Source organism: Tiliqua scincoides, chromosome 6, assembly GCF_035046505.1.
Source record: "Tiliqua scincoides isolate rTilSci1 chromosome 6, rTilSci1.hap2, whole genome shotgun sequence".
Classification (NCBI taxonomy): Eukaryota; Metazoa; Chordata; class Lepidosauria; order Squamata; family Scincidae; genus Tiliqua; species Tiliqua scincoides.
Window position 1 is genome coordinate 84988218 of NC_089826.1, and position 20179 is coordinate 85008396.

The 20179-nt window shown below is 44.3% G+C and overlaps 1 protein-coding gene across 4 annotated transcripts in view; it reads left to right on the plus strand.

Annotated features, from left to right (window-relative positions):
- ABLIM2 (actin binding LIM protein family member 2) overlaps positions 1–16828 on the plus strand; it is a 68702-nt gene extending 51874 nt beyond the window's left edge. For 3 of the 4 annotated variants that reach the window (XM_066632984.1, XM_066632983.1, XM_066632985.1), the window contains 5 exons: positions 3265–3317; positions 4916–5057; positions 7909–7967; positions 8395–8449; positions 13508–13709. In XM_066632984.1, the coding sequence (XP_066489081.1) occupies positions 3265–3317; positions 4916–5057; positions 7909–7967; positions 8395–8449; positions 13508–13602 (404 nt within the window). In that variant the 3' untranslated portion in view covers positions 13603–13709. The other variant, XM_066632986.1, reaches the window with a different exon arrangement.
- The last annotated feature ends 3351 nt before the right edge of the window (positions 16829–20179 follow it).

Consider the following 20179-nt stretch of genomic DNA (forward strand, 5'->3'; position numbering starts at 1 on the left):
GCAAATCTCTGGTGTGGCAAATGTGCACAGGAGCAAACATGAAAGTTTCACACATCAAAGGTTGAATGCTACATTGGGCTAAGCAATCCACCCCTTTTGTTTTTACACACACAGTGCCTGCTACAGCTTGATTTACAGCACAGTCCTATCCCCCGCCATCCTACGTGATGCAACCAACTAGTATACCTCAAGAGAATTCAGATGACATAACTGAGTTACTCTTTATATTGATGGAGAGAGCAGACAATCACTTGCAGCAGACTGATATATAGACCACTTGGCTATCTCTAGAACTCCAAGGGATGGGATGTAGGTATTTGGTACATAACTAGAGAATTGAAAGGCCAACTCCTTTGGCTATTTAATAGCAAAAGGCAACAAAACATCACAGATGAGGAAATCGGTGGTTTTGGCCCCTTTAAACCTTCCAAAGGTGATCAGAGCTGTGCTCTGTTTATAAAATCTGTGAATAAACAAGCTTCCCCTGTATAAATCTTTTTGCTAAGAAATGAAAGCTAACGAACAGTGTGCATCTTTGAGAAAAAAAAAATCTGTGGGAAAAAGACAAACGTTTGGAGAGATGGAAGTATAGCCAGAAAAACATTCTTTCACCACAGAAACCAAGATTGCAGATGCCAGGGCAACGCTTTTTGTAAAACAAAAATGGCAGGAAGCTTCCAAAATGTTTGGCTTTTAAATGGCTGCCCTGTTTAGCATCTCCATGGCCTAGCTGTTTCACATAAGAGTCTTCATTTTCTATTTTGTGTTAAGCAAGGTTTTGGACTATTTACTTTCAGAATTCAGTCCATGAACATACATTTTATCTTTCAGACCCTTTCGTCTTCATGAAATCAGAAGGCACAGAGTAGCTTCTCTAATGCCATATCCTACTCTTAGGCAGAATAGTTTAAACTCCAAATGTACCTAGCTGTTTTTTTTTCCCTTCTACTGTGAATCCTTGGTATAAAATTTTTATTGGAAGTAGGAGCTTCTCTTTTGCTATACTAAGAACAGAGACAGAAATGCTTCTAGTTTTGGTGAAGGTTTATTCTCTTCTTTTTAAAGCCTGGCATAAAATATTCCATTTGTCAGAAGCTGTTGCCTAAGATCTCTTGATGCAATGCAACCTCAACTTCTCTATGCTAGTGAAAGCCTGTGGTGGAACAAAACTGACCAGTTGACCCAATTCTATGACTTTTCAGGAATTAACTCAACAGAAGGCAACAGTTTGGCACTGAAGCCAGTGATATTTTTGAGATGTAACCAGAGACTAGTCTCTCTTATCTAATGCAAAATCAGCATAGGCTGGAAAATTTATTTATTAATTTAAAGTTGATTTAAAGAGAGCTTTAAACTTACTGAGACTTACCGAGTGCTCTTGGCCATTAGTGGAGGACGATGTCATGAACAACTTTCAACTTGCATATTCTGTTATGGGAGGAAGATAGTAAATGACATTCTTCTCTACATGTCCAGCCATTATTTATGACAATGTTTCAAATAGGTTTCTAAACAGAAATTTGGGTTCCTCCATAACAAGAAGGACATTTTTTTCTATAATGTCTGATTTTGCCCAGGTGGTTGTGTAGCAAAGATACTGTGTTTTGCACATTGTAAATTGTAATGTTTGTCCTTGAATGTTGCCTGAAGTTGGATTGTTCTTCTGTGGCATTGCTTTATCTATTGCCTGATCAGTTTGATTTATAAGTGTTGCCTCAGTATCCACAGGGGATCCATTCCCAGACCCCTCACGGTTACCAAAATTTGCAGATAATCAGATCCGCAGATCACCCCACCTGCTGTCCTCCAAAGTCACCACACATACTGATAAAATACTGATGCATTGGGTGTTCCTGTTATTTGGGGAGGTGAAACATATGAAATAATGATCTATCTTATGCTTCAAACTGTTTTGTGTGTTTTTAATTTGCATTGAGCTAAGTGGTGGGTCTGGGCTGCAAACAGAGATGAATCCTTGCCTGGGGAAGATGCCATCTCCAGTCAGTGACCTGTGGCTGCTACCACTTTTGTGTGGTTCAGTTTTTTGCCTTTCTGGGAAGGCTGGGGAGTTGTTGTAAGTCAGGGAACAAAGGTTCTCATACAGGAGAGGTGTCCAGAAATTGAGTCACTAGGAGCAACTGGCCCTGTTGCTGCCTCACCCCTTTCTGGACAATCAGCAAAGTCCTTGTCTGGAATACAGGTCATGCCTTGTTATCCACTGGGGTTCTGTTCTGGAATCCCCAGTAAAAAAATCAGTGGATACCAAATCAGTGGAGAAATGGCTTTAAAGACCCACTTCCAGATTTCTTGCTCCTCTGTTGTCACCCCGGAATGTATTGGGATAGACACTGTGCTTCATTCAGCCACTAGATGGGCTGAATAATGGAATCTAATGGAATGAAATTGTAATTATTTAACAGCACAAAGTAAGAAATTGGACTTTGGTGCTTTTTTTCCTAGTTACAAGGCAGGATCAAAGGATCCCAGTATCAATGGTGAGTCAAATCAGTGGATACCAAGGTCCCACCTATATGTGTTTAACTTGTCTAACTTTCTTCTCCCAATTAGGGCCTAGGGATGGGTGGTCTCATTCTCCCAGACAGGCACTGTACCTTTTGAGCTTGGGCTTCTGTTGTGACTCACCATCATCTTCACTCGTAGGATCCCCAGGAGTTATTCTGGAGAGTCTGGAGCTGGGGGCAAGGTAGTGGTTGAGCATCAAGTCACCCACATCTGCAGCCATCTTGAGCAGGGCAGTGCTCTTGGAAATTTTCAGTGACCACTGATTCCCCTTGTGATCCCCATCAGACATGGAGGTTTCCTCCTCTGTGGAACTTTTCACCCAGTTCTGAGATGGTTGGACAGAAAGGTGGTTGGAGCCTGATAGGAATGGCATCAGCACAGCACATGAAATGCTTAGTAGAACAGAAGAGTACTATACCTTATATAAAATCATGGGTGATATCTGGTTCAAAATTAGCAGTGCCCTGTCTCTTTCATGCTATAGGTTGGTATGAAAAGACGCCTTAATTTGACCAGACCAAACAAGTTTACTGTTGCTATTTTTTTTTAAAAATAGATAAATAAATTGGGGGGGGGGGTATGTTTACAAGTCTATATATTGTATAAAGCCATTCATAATTATGATACTACTTTATAACATTCTTTCTTGCAGCTAGGGTATAAATAATAAGTTGGAGAATGGAAATGTTACAAATGCAAACTGACATTTTCACACTAGAAATTCTTTTGTTTGTTGCCTAGCATCAAGAAGATCAGATGGTGACAGCGGGAGCTGTGATCCAGACAGCAGGAAGGTAAATTCAGAATGTACTGGAAAGAAAACTGTTGACATCACTGAGGACAGGTTTCATGGTTAGATATTAAACTATCCAATAGCAATAGGGGCGTTCAGTGGAACAAACGGAAACTCAGGACAAACAGCACATGGGAGGCTAATCTGATGAGGACCAGGACAGACAGGAGCTAAGCTTAAGGTGAACCCACCTCACTCCTGCGTCAGATCGTCATGTGTCTGTCATCCCCATGTGTGCTATTTACAGACAAAAAGCAAGCATGCCAGATCCAGTGATGCCGCAAACATTGCATCTAATCCCCTGTTCCACACAAGAAGCACATAGGTGCCTCTTACTATAAACCAGTGTTTTCCAAACTGTGGGTCATGACGCACTGGTGGGTCTCAAGTACATGTGCAACTGCATGTGTGTTGGGTTTTACGCAACGCTCTCTGTGATTCCACAGTGCTTTATTAGGAGGCCCCAGAGGCCGTTTCTGGGTAGCACTGGGGGCCTGCAACCCACTCTGTTGGCTCCACAGGCCCCAAAGTGCAACTCAGAAGGAATCCCCTGAAGTGAATCCTCTGAGGCAGTGGTTCTCAAACTCTCTGGGAATCTAGTAAGTGCTTGCGGGGCTGGGGACTGGAATGAGGAGGTGTCCTGACTGCGCCGCAGTGATCTCAGCATAGCAAGCACCCAGAAGCATTTTAATGTACCTGGGGGGAACTGTACAGCCTCCCAGAGATTCATGGAAGGGGTACATTAAAATGCTTCTGGGTGCCTGCAGCACCACAATCACTGCGGCGCCATCAGGACACCCATGTCTGGGTCACTCACCTTAAGGAGAAAGTGACCCTTTAAAGTTTCATTGGTGCATTGCGACCCATCGGTTTGAGCACCACTACTCTGAAGAATCCAGAAGTGATTTCTGGTTTACAGACGCAATTTCTGGTTTGACCAGAAGTCAATTCCGGTTGCTTCCAACCGGGGCCCACAAAGGCCCATAAAGTGGGTAACGGGCCCTGTGCGACCCGGAAGCAGCACCTGGTGCCTCCCAGCAAGGCATTGTGGCACTGCAGGGAGCATAGAAGCGGGCCCTGTGCTCATGGAGTTGTGACCCAGCATGGAGGATGAGGTGGGTCACGGCATTGAAAGGTTTGTAAACCATGAGCAGCAGTGGTTCTGCACTGGGACCTGTTTGCTGCCCTCTTCTCTGTGAAGCATCAGTGAGGGAAGTGGAGGATTCCCCCATCCACTCCCAGCAAACTTAAAAAAGAGTTTTGTACAGAACAGGTGGAATAAGCACCACTTCTGAAATTGAACTCATGGTGGTGAGTCTATTAAAATAGCCCTTGAAATTGACATTTTCACTGCAAGCCTACAAGCTTCCAATTCAGCAGACCTGTAATTCTGAAATGAAAAAAGCAACCACTATAATAGTCATTGTGGTCAACAGGAAATCCCTTCTCCCTCCCAGACATTCCAGTATGCAATAGTGTACTTCTAGCACAAACCACTTTAAACAAGTAAAACTTGCTTGTGCTTGCGTGTTTCTCATGGAGAATTCCTGCCTTGCAGCAGAGCATCTCGTTTTTAATGCTAGGATTTCTTTTTCTCAGCTGAAGTCCAGTTGGTTGGCTTTGAAAGGAGACATGGACGGCAGAACCAAATCTCCTGATATGGACACTCAGTCACTCCCACAGAGCCCTGGAACTGACAAAGAGCTTCAGCGGTTGTGCAGCAATGCCAACACTTACCCACGTGAGTTAGGGCTGGTTTTCCAAGGGGTGGCAATCGCCATATCTGAGACCAGGCCAAGGAATACTGGAATTGTGTATTGTGGATAAGTCCTCTTTCTTAATGTAATTTTGCATCATTCTTGTTTCTATGCTTTGTGCTCTTTCTGTTAAAGAGATTTCCCTGTTGATATTTTGGTTGAAAAGCTTAATTCTATTGAATTTTTCCCACAAATTTCTTGTTCTGCAATGCCAGCTCATTGAATATCCAAGAGTTGTCTCTCTTTTCCTTCTCAGTTGGCAACCTTCAGTCTCGAAAGACTATGGTATTGCGCTCTGAAAGGTGGTTCTGGCACAGAGTCTAGTGTGGCTGAAAAGGCCGATTCGGGAGTGATAATCCCTTCCACACCGGGAGCAAGTGCAGTCTGTCCCTGGTCTGTCTCCCTGGCTATGGGCCTTCCTTCTTTGCCTCTTAGCCTCAGTCTGTTGGCCAAGTGTCTCTTCAAACTGGGAAAGGCCATGCTGCACAGCCTGCCTCCAAGCGGACCGCTCAGAGGCCAGGGTTTCCCACCTGTTGAGGTCCATTCCTAAGGCCTTCAGATCCCTCTTGCAGATGTCCTTGTATCGCAGCTGTGGTCTACCTGTAGGGCGCTTTCCCTGCACGAGTTCTCCATAGAGGAGATCCTTTGGGATCCGCCCATCATCCATTCTCACGATGTGACCGAGCCAACGCAGGCGTCTCTGTTTCAGCAGTGCATACATGCTAGGGATTCCAGTTCGTTCCAGAACTGTCCAGGACTCTCTTTTCCTACATCTCCCTATATCATGAGTTAATCTCGCTACTCTGTGGTCTGCTTAGACAGGGTGCCTCCAGAAAATGTAGGCACACTTCATAGTGTAAAATTTATTTTGCTGTAATTTACACTTTATACTGTAATTCACACATATGCTGCATATGGTGTACACAGATGAAGTAGCATAGGTAGAGGGAGTGCACAGCACTAAGTTTTGCAGGAAGCATCAACACACTGTGCAAGTGGCCCCTCCCCCTCTTCTTCAGAGCCATTCTGGGTGGGGAGAGCAAAACAGATACGTATGCCTGGCTCTGAAGAGGATGGGACGGGGACCACTTGCATGGCATGGTGAGATTGTCTGCAAAACTTAGTGATTTGCACCCCCTCTAGCTACTCTACTGCACAGGTGCGGTTCCTTGACCCAGTCAGTTAGTTAGTTAGATCAAGTGCTTGAAATGCTCCCCTTTGGCACCTGACTTTGTTGACTTAAAGTTTGGCAGGCAGCCACCAACATGTGGGCTGAGATGGTTCCACACATCTTTTCAATTGCTTCCCTTAGATCAGCGGTTTTCAGTCTTCCCCACACCGCAGCCCACCTCGTCTGGGTGATGATCCTGGTGGCACCAGTGGGAGGCCTCCTCAGGGTCATACTAGACCAACAGCCCACTCTACAGGCCTCCTCAGAGCTTGGAATGCAAACTCTAGTTTTCCGAAGCAAAATAGCTTTTGGAGGCTTCTGCAAACCATTCTGAGGCCTGTAGAGACCAGTTTTGTTGTTGGCAACCTTCATTCTCGAAAGACTCTGGTATCGCGCTCTGAAAGGTGGTTCTGGAACAGCGACTAGTGTGGCTGAAAAGGCCGATTCGGGAGTGACAATCGCTTCCACACTGGGAGGAAGTGCAGTCTGTCCCTGGTCTGTCTCCCTGGCTATGGGCCTTCCTTCTTTGCCTCTTAGCCTCAGACTGTTGGCCAAGTGTCTCTTCAAACTGAGAAAGGCCATGCTGCACAGCCTGCCTCTAAGCGGGCCACTCAGAGGCCAGGGTTTCCCACTTGTTGAGGTCCACTCCTAAGACCTTCAGATCCCTCTTGCAGATGTCCTTGTATTGCAGCTGTGGTCTACCTGTAGGGCGCTTTCCTTGCACATGTTCTCCATAGAGGAGATCCTTTGGGATCCGGCCATCATCCATTCTCACGACATGACCGAGCCAACACAGGCGTCTCTGTTTCAGCAGTGCATACATGCTAGGGATTCCAGCTCGTTCCAGGACTGTGTTGTTAGGAACTTTGTCCTGCCAGTTGATGCCAAGAATGCGTCGGAGACAGCGCATGTGGAAAGCGTTCAGTTTCCTCTCCTGTTGTGAGCAAAGAGTCCACGACTCGCTACAGTGTGTGACCTGGAAAAGACCTCTGTGGCCTCCCAACGCCTCTAGAATGGCTCTGATTTGGAGCCAAACTGAGGTGAAGCTGGTTGGAAGGGTCCAGGTGGCATTGACTCATGCCACAATGGTGGATTGCGACCCTTTGTATGGGAAACCCAGCCTTAGATCATTGAATTTTGCAGATTTTCTGCAATGGCATATGTATGAATCAGAGCTCATTAAAATGAGTGTACATTTTTTTTGACACCCTGCATTTACCTTCCTATATCACAATGACTTGGATTTACACGTATGGCTTTTTATGTCCCCTTCCCAATGACAGCTCGCTGTGCCCCCCTAAAGGGCACCTGGACAAGAAGCCCCCTGGAATGGCACCCCATGAGGAACTGGGGGCACCACCAGAAGAAAAAATCCCCCCTTTCCCAACGGAGGTTGAATCTCAGCCATTGTTTTTTCCAATCACGTGTATATATATGTATTCTTGTTGAACCATTTGCCCCATTACAAGTTCCATCCCCTGTCAAATCCTTTAAAGTTTCTTATATTAGGGGTCAAACAAGACATGATATTAGAATTCTACAATTTTTTTTTCTTCAAGAAGCAACTCTGGAGGACCCCAATTTAGATTAGATGAGAACCATAGTGCAGGGAGCAGAGTGTGTCATTTGATGCAAGTTTTCTCTTTTCTGTCTGTCTTTTATAGGATTTCCTTATTCCAAATCTGCTTCTCTTCCTGACTATGGAAAGAATGGATTACACCATGTAAGTAGGTATAAACATGTCTCAGTACATGAGCAATGCAATGCTTGGTCAGACTGATGAACCACCAAGCCCTTCGGGTGCCTTTACTAGGTGGAAGCATATGAGGGACAGGAGAGCCACAGATAATTTCTCTTCATCTGTGGGCTTCAAATTTGGCAGTGAAAATATCAGAGATACTATGTAAATTGAAGTTGATGTGTGTGTCTGATAACTATCGGTACATGTGCATATCTCCAGCATTCTTTATATGTACAGACTGGCCACCAGTATTTCTTACAATATAAATATTTACATGCATTATAGGCTGTTTCTTCACTTTCCTAACATAGGTGACAGTCATATTAAAGACCACATACTATAGAAGGTGGAACTTCATTGTATTGTCATGTATTCTTTGTTCTTTCTGAGAAAATTCTTTCCTTTCTAGGCTGCAAATATGTCTCAGTATGACATGGACCAGGACACTGCTTGGGGAATGAGAGGTATACCACCACATAATTTTAATCTGCACAGATTTTCTATATCTAAGAACATAAGAACAGCCCTGCTGGATCAGGCCATAGGCCCATCTAGTCCAGCTTCCTGTATCTCACAGCGGCCCCACCAAAAGCCCCAGGGAGCACACCAGATAACAAGAGACCTGCATCCTGGTGCCCTCCCTTGCATTGGCTTTCTGACATAGCCCATTTCTAAAATCAGGAGGTTGCACCTACACATCATGGCTTGTAACCCGTAATGGATTTTATCTCCAGAAACGTGTCCAATCCCCTTTTAAAGGCATCCAGGCCAGATGCCGTCACCACATCCTGTGGCAAGGAGTTCCGCAGACTAACCACATGCTGAGTAAAGAAATATTTTCTTTTGTCTGTACTAACTCTCCCAACACTCAATTTTAGTGGATGTCCCCTGGTTCTGGTGTTACGTTAGAGTGTAAAGAGCATCTCTCTATCCGCTTGATCTTTCCCATTCATAGTTTTGTATGTCTCATTCATGTCCCCCCTCAGGCATCTCTTTTCTAGGCTGAAGAGGCCCAAACACCATAGCCTTTCCTCATAAGGAAGGTGCCCCAGCCCAGTAATCATCTTAGTTGCCCTCTTTTGCACCTTTTCCATTTCCACTATATCCTTTTTGAGATGCGGCAACCAGAGCTGGACGCAATACTCCATAATAACATAAGAACAGCCCCACTGGATCAGGCCATAGGCCCATCTAGTCCAGCTTCCTGTATCTCACAGAGGCCCACCAAATGCCCCAGGGAGCACACCAAATAACAAGAGACCTGCATCCTGGTGCCCTCCCTTGCATCTGGCATTCTGATACACAGCCCATTTCTAAAATCGGGGTTGCACATACACATCATGGCTTGTAACCCATAATGGATTTTTCCTCCAGAAACTTGTCCAATCCCCTTTTAAAGGCATCCAGGCCAGATGCCATCACCACATCCTGCGGCAAGGAGTTCCACAGACCAACCACACACTGAGCAAAGAAATATTTTCTTTTGTCTGTTCTAACTCTCCCAACACTCAATTTTAGTGGATGTCCCCTGGATCTGGTGTTATTTGAGATTGTAAAGATCATCTCTCTATCCACTTTATCCTTCCCATGCATAATTTTATATGTCTCAATCATGTCCCCCCTCAGGTGTCTCTTTTCTAGGCTAAAGAGGCCCAAATGCTGTAGCCTTTCCTCATAAGGAAGGTGCCCCAGCCCAGTAATCATCTTAGTCGCTCTCTTTTGCACCTTTCCATTTCCACTATATCCTTTTTGAGATGTGGCGACCAGAACTGGACGCAATACTCCAGGTGTTGCCTTGCCATCGATTTGTACAATGGCATTATAATATTAGCCGTTTTGTTCTCAATACCTTTTCTAATGATCCCAAGCATAGAATTGGCCTTCTTTACTGCCGCCGCACATTGGGCAGACACTTTCATCCACCTGTCCACCACCATCCCAAGATCTCTCTCCTGATCTCAGACAGCTCAGAACCCATCAGCCTATATATGAAGTTTTGATTTTTTACCCCAATGTGCATGACTTTACACTTACTTGCATTGAAACGCATCTGCCATTTTGCTGCCCATTCTGCCCAGGTGTGGCCTTACCATCGATTTGTACAATGGCATTATAATATTAGCCGTTTAGTTCTCAATACCTTTTCTAATGATCCCAAGCATAGAATTGGCCTTCTTTACTGCCGCCGCACATTGGGCAGACACTTTCATCCACCTGTCCACCACCATCCCAAGATCTCTCTCCTGATCTCAGACAGCTCAGAACCCATCAGCCTATATATGAAGTTTTGATTTTTTACCCCAATGTGCATGACTTTACACTTACTTGCATTGAAACGCATCTGCCATTTTGCTGCCCATTCTGCCCAGGTGTGGCCTTACCATGGATTTGTACAATGGCATTATAATATTAGCCGTTTAGTTCTCAATACCTTTCCTAATGATCCCAAGCATAGAATTGGCCTTCTTCACTGTCGCCGCACATTGGGTCGACATTTTCATTGACCTGTCCACCCCCACCCCAAGATCTCTCTCCTGATCTGTCACAGACAGCTCAGAACCCATTAGCCTATATGTGATTTTTTGCCCCAATGTGCATGACTTTACACTTATTTACATTGAAACGCATCTGCCATTTTGCTGCCCTTTCTGCCAGTTTGGAGAGATCCTTCTGGAGCTCCTTACAATCACTTCTGGTCTTCACCACTCGGAAAAGTTTGGTGTCGTCTGCAAACTTTGCCACCTCACTGCTCAACCCTGTCTCCAGGTCATTTATGAAGAGGTTGAAGAGCACCGATCCCAGGACAGATCCTTGGGGCACACCACTTTTCACCTCTCTCCACTGTGAAAATTGCCCATTGACACCCACTCTTTGTTTCCTCTCTTCAACCGGGTCTCAATCCAGGAGAGGACCTGTCCTCTAATTCCCTTACTGTGGAGTTTTTTCAGTAGCTTTTGGTGAGGGACCATGTCGAACGCCTTCTGAAAGTCCAGATATATAATGTCCACGGGTTCTCCCACATCCACATGCCTGTTGACCTTTTCAAAGAATTCTAAAAGGTTCATGAGGCAAGACTTACCGTTACAGAAGCCATGCTGACTCTCCCTCAGCAAGGCATATTCGTCTATGTGTTTTGAGATTCGAATGAGGCATTCCACCATCTTACCCGGTATGGATGTTAGGCTGACTGGCCTATAGTTTCCCGGGCCCCCCCCCCTTTCCCTTTCTAAAGATAGGCGTGACATTTGCCATCCTCCAATCCTCTGGTCGTTTTGAGGGACAAGTTGCATATTTTAGTCAAGAGATCAGCAACTTCATTCTTCAATTCCTTAATTAGGGTGGATGCCATCAGGGCCCGGTGACTTATTGATCTTTAATTTATCAATGAGGTCCGAAACATCTTCTCTTTTCACCTCTATCTGACTTAATTCCTTGGTCAGAAGGGGCCGTTCGGGCAGCGGTATCTGCCCGAGGTCTTCTGCCATGAAGACAGATGCAAAGAACTCATTCAATTTCTCTGCCATCTCTAAGTCTCCTTTTATTTCCCCTTTCCCTCCCTCACCATCCAGAGAGCCAACTGCTTCTCTGGCGGGTTTCCTGCTTCTAACATATTTGAATTCCCCTTAATGCTACTGGCCATGTGTTCCTCATAGTCTCTCTTGGCTTCCCATATCACCTTCCTACATTTCTTTTGCCACAGTTTTTGTTCCTTTTTATTCTCCTCATTAGGGAAAGACTTCCATTTACGGAAGGAAGCTTCCTTGCCCTTTACAGCCTCTCTAACTTGGCTGGTTAGCCATGCGGGCACCCTCCTGGACTTAGTCGAGCCTTTCTTCCTTTGCGGTATACACTTCCACTGGGCCTCTATTACTGTTGATTTGAGCAACCTCCATGCTCTCTGTAGAAACTGGACTCTTTTTATCTTCCTTTCAACCTCTGTCTTCCAATCTATCTTCCAGAGCAGTGGTTCTTAAACATTTAGCACCCAGACCCACTTTTTAGAATGAGAATCTGTCAGGACCCAGCAAAAGTGATGTCATAACATCATCAAGCAGGAATATTTTTAACAATCCTAGGCTGCAATCCTACCCACACTCACCCAAGAGTCAATCCCATTGACTATCATTGTTAAAAGCATATACATAATAGCCTGTTAAAAGTATAGATCTGTAACACTTCCCCAAATGCAGTCTCATACCATGGTAGCATCAAGTCTACTATATTAAAAATAAAACATTGAAATGAATGGGGACCCACCTGAAATTGGCTCGTGACCCACCTAGTGGGTCCTGACGCACAGTTTGAGAAACGCTGTTCCAGAGGAATAGTGGAAGGGATCCCAGGCAATTATCTTCTGACAGCCCAATCCTATCTTAGGGTGGCAAGATACAGTGGAGGACAGAGTGCCTATACCTTTAACCATTGGTACAGAAGAGGGAATTTTGGCAGATGCAGTTCAGCACAGAAGGGTTTAAAAAGCTGCATCTCCCAAAATTCCTTCTTCTATACAGTGGTTAAAGGTATAGGCTCTCTGTCCTCCACTATATCTGGTTGCCCTGTCCTATCTCCCATTGCAGTGGGTGGAGCATGTGTTCTGCTGGCGGAAGTCACTTTCCACTGGCAAGCGCATGGAGGCTGCCAGTGCAATGACTAGTGGCCACACACAAACCAGCGGAAGGGTCACCACCCTAAAGGATAGAAAGGAGGTGTTCCTTGTGGGGAGGGACATGTCAAGGGGGCGAAGGAGTGGTTATGAGAGGAAGCTTCTCTGCTGATCCCCCTTCCTAGCCTCGATCCACTTTCCCAAGTCCACTTGGAATTTTGCCAGCAGAATGGTTGGGACAGATCCAAGGATGTTAGCACCCCTATATTACAAAAACAACAACAACCTGTTTCCCATTTGGTAGCATTCCATGTGGCTATTGTAATGTTCCATATCCCTTCTTTGCCCAGTTGTGTAAAATGTATGCATGCGTGCCAACGTGACTGCCATTTAGAATATACTAGTGCTAGTATGAATACACTAAGGTTGCAATCCCTTAATCCACTGGTAGAAAATCCCACTGAATTGAATGGGCTTTACTTCTGAGAAGACATGCCTAGGATTGTGCTGTCCAGTATGTTCTTGATTGCTGCACTGGTTAAGGAGCTTGTTACTATTACCACTTCCACATAAAGTGACTCCACATAGTCGATTTTATAGCAGCAATGGGAAAGCAGTATCAAAATGGACAATCAGAAAGAGTGGCAGTAGCCAGAGGGGGTGCAAAGTACTAAGTTTTGCAGGGCGCCTCAATGCAGCGTACAAGCAGCCCCTCCCCCTCCCCTTTGGAGCCATTCTGGGCAGTGGTTGAAAAACAGAGGTGTATGCCTGGCTCTGAAGGGGAGGGGAAGCTGTGGTTAGGCTCACTGTAAAACTTAGTGCTTTGCACCCCCTCTAGCTAGGCCATTGGTTAGAAAGCAATTCTGTTGAACAACCAGGTCTGTTCTAACCCGTCCCTTGTTTTCCTGCTCTGTTACAGAATATAAGGTAAGGAGTGCTGTTAACATCACTGGAAGAGTGTTGAGAACCAGCCCTTCTCAGCAAGGTTCAGTGTATTCCATTTTTGTCCTTTAGTCCATGTGACATTAGTACATCAAATATAAACGCAAGTATGTATGGTTGACATTTAAAAATTGCCACAACAGGTCCATTGTCCCAGGCCTCACGCTTCTCTTTTTCTTTTGCAAAAGATCTATCCATATGAATCGCTCATTGTAACAAACAGAGTTCGAGTGAAGCTACCAAAGGATGTGGATAGAACCAGGTTGGAGGTAAGAATGGTGTTTGCTTATGGCTTTAAACATTACTTTTAAACTTGTTCTACTGGAACACATCTGGGTAGAAAGACCAGGGTTGTGTTAAAAGATTAAAATCCATGTGATTAAAAAAGTCCAACGTTTCATTCTGTAACTTTTTCAGAACTTCCACAGGGAAATAAGCCTAAATACGACAGGCTCATTTTCCGGATGAAGTTCTGAAAAAGTTACAGAACAAAATGTTGGAATTTTTAACCACATGGATTTTAATCTTTTAACACATCTGTGGTCGTACCACCTGGACATGCTGGATTGGTGCTGGCCATGAAAATCTATGGACATACATAATGTTCTACTTGAATTCCATATGTGAATGGAATTTAGGTCAAAATAATATGTTAAAGCTGCAATTCAAAAAATCCTTGATACATGTTATGATTAGGTTCTGAAGTTTTATTAGAAATATTTATTTATTTATTTATTATATTCTGCCTTTCTCCCCAAAGGGCATCCAAGGCGGCTAACAATCAAACATTAAAACATATTATATATTAAATGTTGTATATAATATTATCCATGAGATGTTATATATTTATTAAGAACATAAGAACAGCCCCACTGGATCAGGCCATAGGCCCATCTAGTCCAGCTTCCTGTATCTCACAGCGGCCCACCAAATGCCCCAGGGAGCACACCAGGTAACAAGAGACCTCATCCTGGTGCCCTCCCTTGCATCTGACATAGCCCATTTCTAAAATCAGGAGGTTGCGCATACGCATCATGGCTTGTACCCCGTAATGGATTTTTCCTCCAGAAACTTGTCCAATCCCCTTTTAAAGGTGTCCAGGCCAGTCACCATCACCACATCCTGTGGCAAGGAGTTCCACAGACCAACCACAAGCTGAGTAAAGAAATATTTTCTTTTGTCTGTCCTAACCCGCCCAACACTCAATTTTAGTGGATGTCCCCTGGTTCTGGTGTTATGTGAGAGTGTAAAGAGCATCTCTCTATCCACTTTATCCTTCCCATGCATAATTTTGTATGTCTCAATCATGTCCCCCCTCAGGCGTCTCTTTTCTAGGCTGAAGAGGCCCAAACGCTGTAGCCTTTCCTCATAAGGAAGGTGCCCCAGCCCCGTAATCATCTTAGTTGCTCTCTTTTGCACCTTTTCCATTTCCACTATATCCTTTTTGAGATGCTGTGACCAGAACTGGACACAATACTCCAGGTGTGGCCTTACCATCAATTTGTACAACGGCATTATAATATTAGCCGTTTTGTTTTCAATACCCTTCCTAATGATCCCAAGCATAGAATTGGCCTTCTTTACTGCCGCCGCAGATTGGGTCGGCACTTTCATCGACCTGTCCACCACCACCCCAAGATCTCTCTCCAGATCTGTCACAGACAGCTCAGAACCCATCAGCCTATATGTGAAGTTTTGATTTTTTGCCCCAATGTGCATGACTTTACACTTACTGACATTGAAGCGCATCTGCCATTTTGCTGCCCATTCTGCCAGTCTGGAGAGATTCTTCTGGAGCTCCTCACAATCACTTCTGGTTTTCACCACTCGGGAAAGTTTGGTGTTGTCCGCAAACTTTGCAACCTCACTGCTCAACCCTGTCTCCAGGTCATTTATGAAGTGTTATATACATGTTTTATATAACATACCATAGTCTTCCAAGACTGAAGGATGCCAGCAATCATACATGTTTTATTAGAAATGTTATATGTAACATTAGAAATGATTTCCAAAAGACGTTGGGAAATTTAATACAAATCTTAACGTATTTATTAAAGATATTTATATTACAGTATACAGAGGAGTGTGGAGACCCCTGATTTCTAAACCCACTTATGTGTGACCTTTTGTTCTTTCTTCCAGCGGCACTTGTCCCCCGAAGAGTTCAAGGAAGTCTTCAAGATGAACATTGAACAATACGACCGACTTGCACTTTGGAAACGGAATGAGCTGAAGAAAAAGGCGCTGCTCTTTTAGCCTCTCAGAAGCAGAAATGTGCTTAATGGAAACAAAATACACTTGCCATAACTTATCATGTGCACTTGCTGTTGACCCTTTGTTGGGATTTCATTGTGATTGTGGAGCAGACCGAAGCAAAACGAGAGAAAACATGACAGTGCAATGGGGCATAGGTCATTTCCTGGGTTTGGTGGCCCAGGTGAATATACCAGTAACTTCTGGGCCTTTAAAAATTACATATATAATAAATTCTGCTTTAAATTCATCATGTAGCTGTTGCTTGTTGGGAAAAAAGAACTGATTTTAAATAGAAATGAAATCAGTGTCATTCTGAAAAAAAAATCCACCTGTAATTTTGGTTCTGCATTTTGTGCTAGCAAGCAAGACTTGTACAAAGTCAAAACACAGATGGAAAAAAATATCCTTTCCCAGGAGAAAGAACCATGTGCTGTTTTGAAGCAAATGTGATCCAAGGCCAAAGAGAAGCATGTCAGAAAGTCACTCTTGCAAATGTTTATGTGTGACATCACTTTAGGAATAAAGGCAAATCTATCTGAAGCACTTTACGTCTCACTCTCTCACTTAAATACAAGCTGCTGTTCAAAGGCAAACTCGCAAAGGCAAATGGCTATCAAAGCTTTTATTTTAGTACAAATAGGTTGTAATGTCGTGTTCAGAGACCTCCAGGCAGTTCGAGCTACAGACCATGTTAGAGAAAGTTAAAATGCTTGAACTATTTAAGAACAAAAGTCTCTTAAACCGAAATACTTTGGGGGTTAATTTGGCTATCTATCGGTAGAAATTTCATCTTTGCTTCACAAAGGTAATTACATTTTATTTGGAAATGTCATAAGGCTGTGCAATGCTGTGTATTTCTATTTTTTCTACATTTCACTCTGGTACAAAGAATGTGTAACTTATTCCTGATTCTATGCACACCCTGGTGTTCACATTAAAATATTGTTTTGTAACTAAATGTTATATGATCTGTCACTCCACTCTTTGCCTCACATACGGAGTACTGTGATAGTGATAAATCAATAGACGATAAGCACCATTTCCTCATGTCATGTAATTTTTTTTTTAAAAAAGTGCCCAACCAGTGATATAAAACCATTTGTCAGTGAACATTTGCATGTTCTTGTGCAAAGACACTTGTGCGATGAGAAAGCATACTCCAGACCCTTAACAATCTGGGAATTGGATGAGTATTGGGTCATCAACTTTCTCCAGCTGAAATAAAAGAATACATGTGGTTGTGAAATAAAGCATTATGTTGACTATAGTTACGCAGTCCACTTTTAACTCAGTGAAGTCACAGTATTTGGATTTTATCTTATGCAAATTAGTTTAGCTCTGGGCTTCAATAAGTAGAAAGAAATTCCACAGCTAAACCTGTGCACTTCACTGGGGATGGATTTCTTTGAATTGTCTAGAACAGGGGTGTCAAGCATAAGGCCTGCAGCCTGGTTGCGCCCCCCCCCCCCCCCGCAAGCAATCTTTCCAGCCCCCATTATAATTGGGCTCTCCCATATCTTAAACTTATGAAGATTTGCATATTTTCTCTTCTGTCATTTACAGCTAATGAGATTCTATGTGAGAACAAAGTGATTATTTTTGGCCACTATCTGCTTAATGATGTCACTTCCAGCAGACATCACGAATGCTATTTGGCCCACCTTATGAAATGAGTTTGACACCCCTGGTCTAGATCTTCCAAAGGGTGTGTGGAGGGAGTTCAGTTTTATTACAGTCACCGACCAGCATGAAAATAACAATACATTCATAGTATACAACTGAACATACATACGACCCATCGCAGCATCCTAACATAGGCGCTTAACAACATAAAATACTAACAATTAATAGACCTAAGTCTAAATAAGACTAAGTTTGGTCTAGTTATTGTGGACTGAACAGAGTACAGTAACTGAGGAAGGTACTTCTGAAAGTCTAGTCCATATTGAATTAAAAACTTATTCAGAATATAAATACTCCTCTATGAGCAACCTGGAAGGCCACAATCCACTCTCTTCCTCCTGACGCTAACTGCAGCGGCTAAAAATTTAGCCACCCTCCACGTTACCTCTGGATTTGCATCTGATAGAAGAGAATGGCTATAATCTTGACCTGGACATCTGGTGAACTCTTCTAACAGTGGGGAGATAAGGGATAACCGTATATCCTTATAAAAAACGCAATCCAGCAAAACATGACTGGTGGTTTCTGGTTGGTTTGCCCCACAAGGACACAGTCGCTCCAAAAATGGGACCTTCCGAAAGCGTCCTTCCACTACAGCTGAAGGCAAACTATCCTACTGCCCCAATGTAAACGCCCTTCTGTGGCTTGTGGATGGAGACTTCATAGCTAGGAAACTCCCTGATGTCCTGGAACTTGCCATAATATCTCCATGGGGCTCAAAGGCATCAACCTGTATTAGCAGCTAGAGGCCTCTGTCATGTTATGATCTATGCAGGAATTTGGGGACTCACTGCTGCAGCTACTGATTGCCACTGGAGAACTCCTCTCCATCGAGGAGGACCTAATCTACTTCACAAAGACTGCAGATATCTGTGTGCCAGTTCAGGCCAATCATACTGACCAATGGACAATGCTATGGCATGCACTGAACAGGGGGGTTGAACTAGATGAACTTCAGGATCCCTTCCAGCTCAACTTGCTGGCGCTTCCAGGAAGCTCCATCCCCGCGCACAAATGAATGTGGAATTTCAAAATCTGGGCCAAATCACAATTTACAGCCACCTTTGGTCAAAGGCTAAGTTATTTCAACCAACCATCAAAGTCTGCTGGTTACTTGAGTTATAGGCAGTTGTGTTGACACTTTTGCACAGGCACAGCTGTGGTGCTTTTGCACAGGTGCAACAGTGCTGGGCAGCAAGCGGTGGCTGTTTTGACCTACACACATCTCAACTTATACACCCAGCGCCAGAAACTAATCATTACGTATTTCAGGGACTTGTGTTACTGTATGTTTGGATTTCAGCTCAGACTGAGCTTTAATATATTATTTTGACCTACATGCCATTCATTTTCATCAAACTTGGGGCTAGTTCACATTTGCAAAGTAAAAATGGGGGCTGGTTCACCTGGTACGTATATCATAATGCATGATATGGACACTGTTACTTGGCTAAGTTGCACCCAAGCAACCTCCACACTTTCCATTTCACAGATGCAAATAGGACCTTCAAGGTTGGGTTTTCAGAATTTTTCCACATGCCACAGAGGCAACGGAGAGCCCAATCCTATCCTGTTTTCTCGTGCCGGTGCATCTGTGCCAGTGGGGCATGCACTGGATCCTGTGGTGAGGAGGCAGTCACAGAGGCCTCCTCAAGGTATGGGAACATTTGTTTCTTTACCTCAGGGCTGCATTGTGGCTACACCACAATTGTGCTGGAACGTTGGATAGGATTGGGCCCTAAATAAGCCAAGCTGGGGACCCTCTGTACAAGGATAAGACAAGTGTTATTGAGAGGAAGCATTTGGATTTGTCAGTCACTGAAGACTTTTTTGGAACAAGGCAAGCCATACACATAGATGGCCTCCAACTGAAGCACATATTAAATGTTTGTACTGGAATCACAGAAGATTCTCGAGGACATCTTTACGGCATCTGGCCTGGATGCCTTTAAAAGGGGATTGGACAAGTTTCTGGAGGTAAAATCCATTCTGGGTTACAAGCCATGATGTGTATGCGCAACCTCCTGATTTTAGAAATGGGCTATGTTAGAATACCAATGCAAGGGAGGGCACCAGGATGCAGGTCTCTTGTTATCTAGTGTGCTCCCTGGGGCATTTGGTGGGCCGCTGTGAGATACAGGAAGCTGGACTAGATGGGCCTCTGGCCTGATCCAGTGGGGCTCTTCTTATGCTCTTAACTACAATTCCCAGGAAGCCTTGCAGGTCTCTTGTTATCTGGTGTGCTCCCTGGGGCATTTGGTGGGCCGCTGTGAGATACAGGAAGCTGGACTAGATGGGCCTCTGGCCTGATCCAGTGGGGCTCTTCTTATGTTCTTAACTACAATTCCCAGGAAGCCTTGCAGGTCTCTTGTTATCTGATGTGCTCCCTGGGGCATTTGGTGGGCCACTGTGAGATACAGGAAGCTGGACTAGATGGGCCTATGGCCTGATCCAGTGGGGCTCTTCTTATGCTCTTAACTACAATTCCCAGGAAGCCTTGCAGGTCTCTTGTTATCTGGTGTGCTCCCTGGGGCATTTGGTGGGCCGCTGTGAGATACAGGAAGCTGGACTAGATGGGCCTATGGCCTGATCCAGTGGGGCTGTGCTTATGTTCTTATGACATAGGGTGGTGTCAGCAGTGGTCCCTTGTTTTTGACAGGTCTGGGAGGTATGAGTTAACCCAAGAGTCAGTGGCTTGCGATGGGTGTGG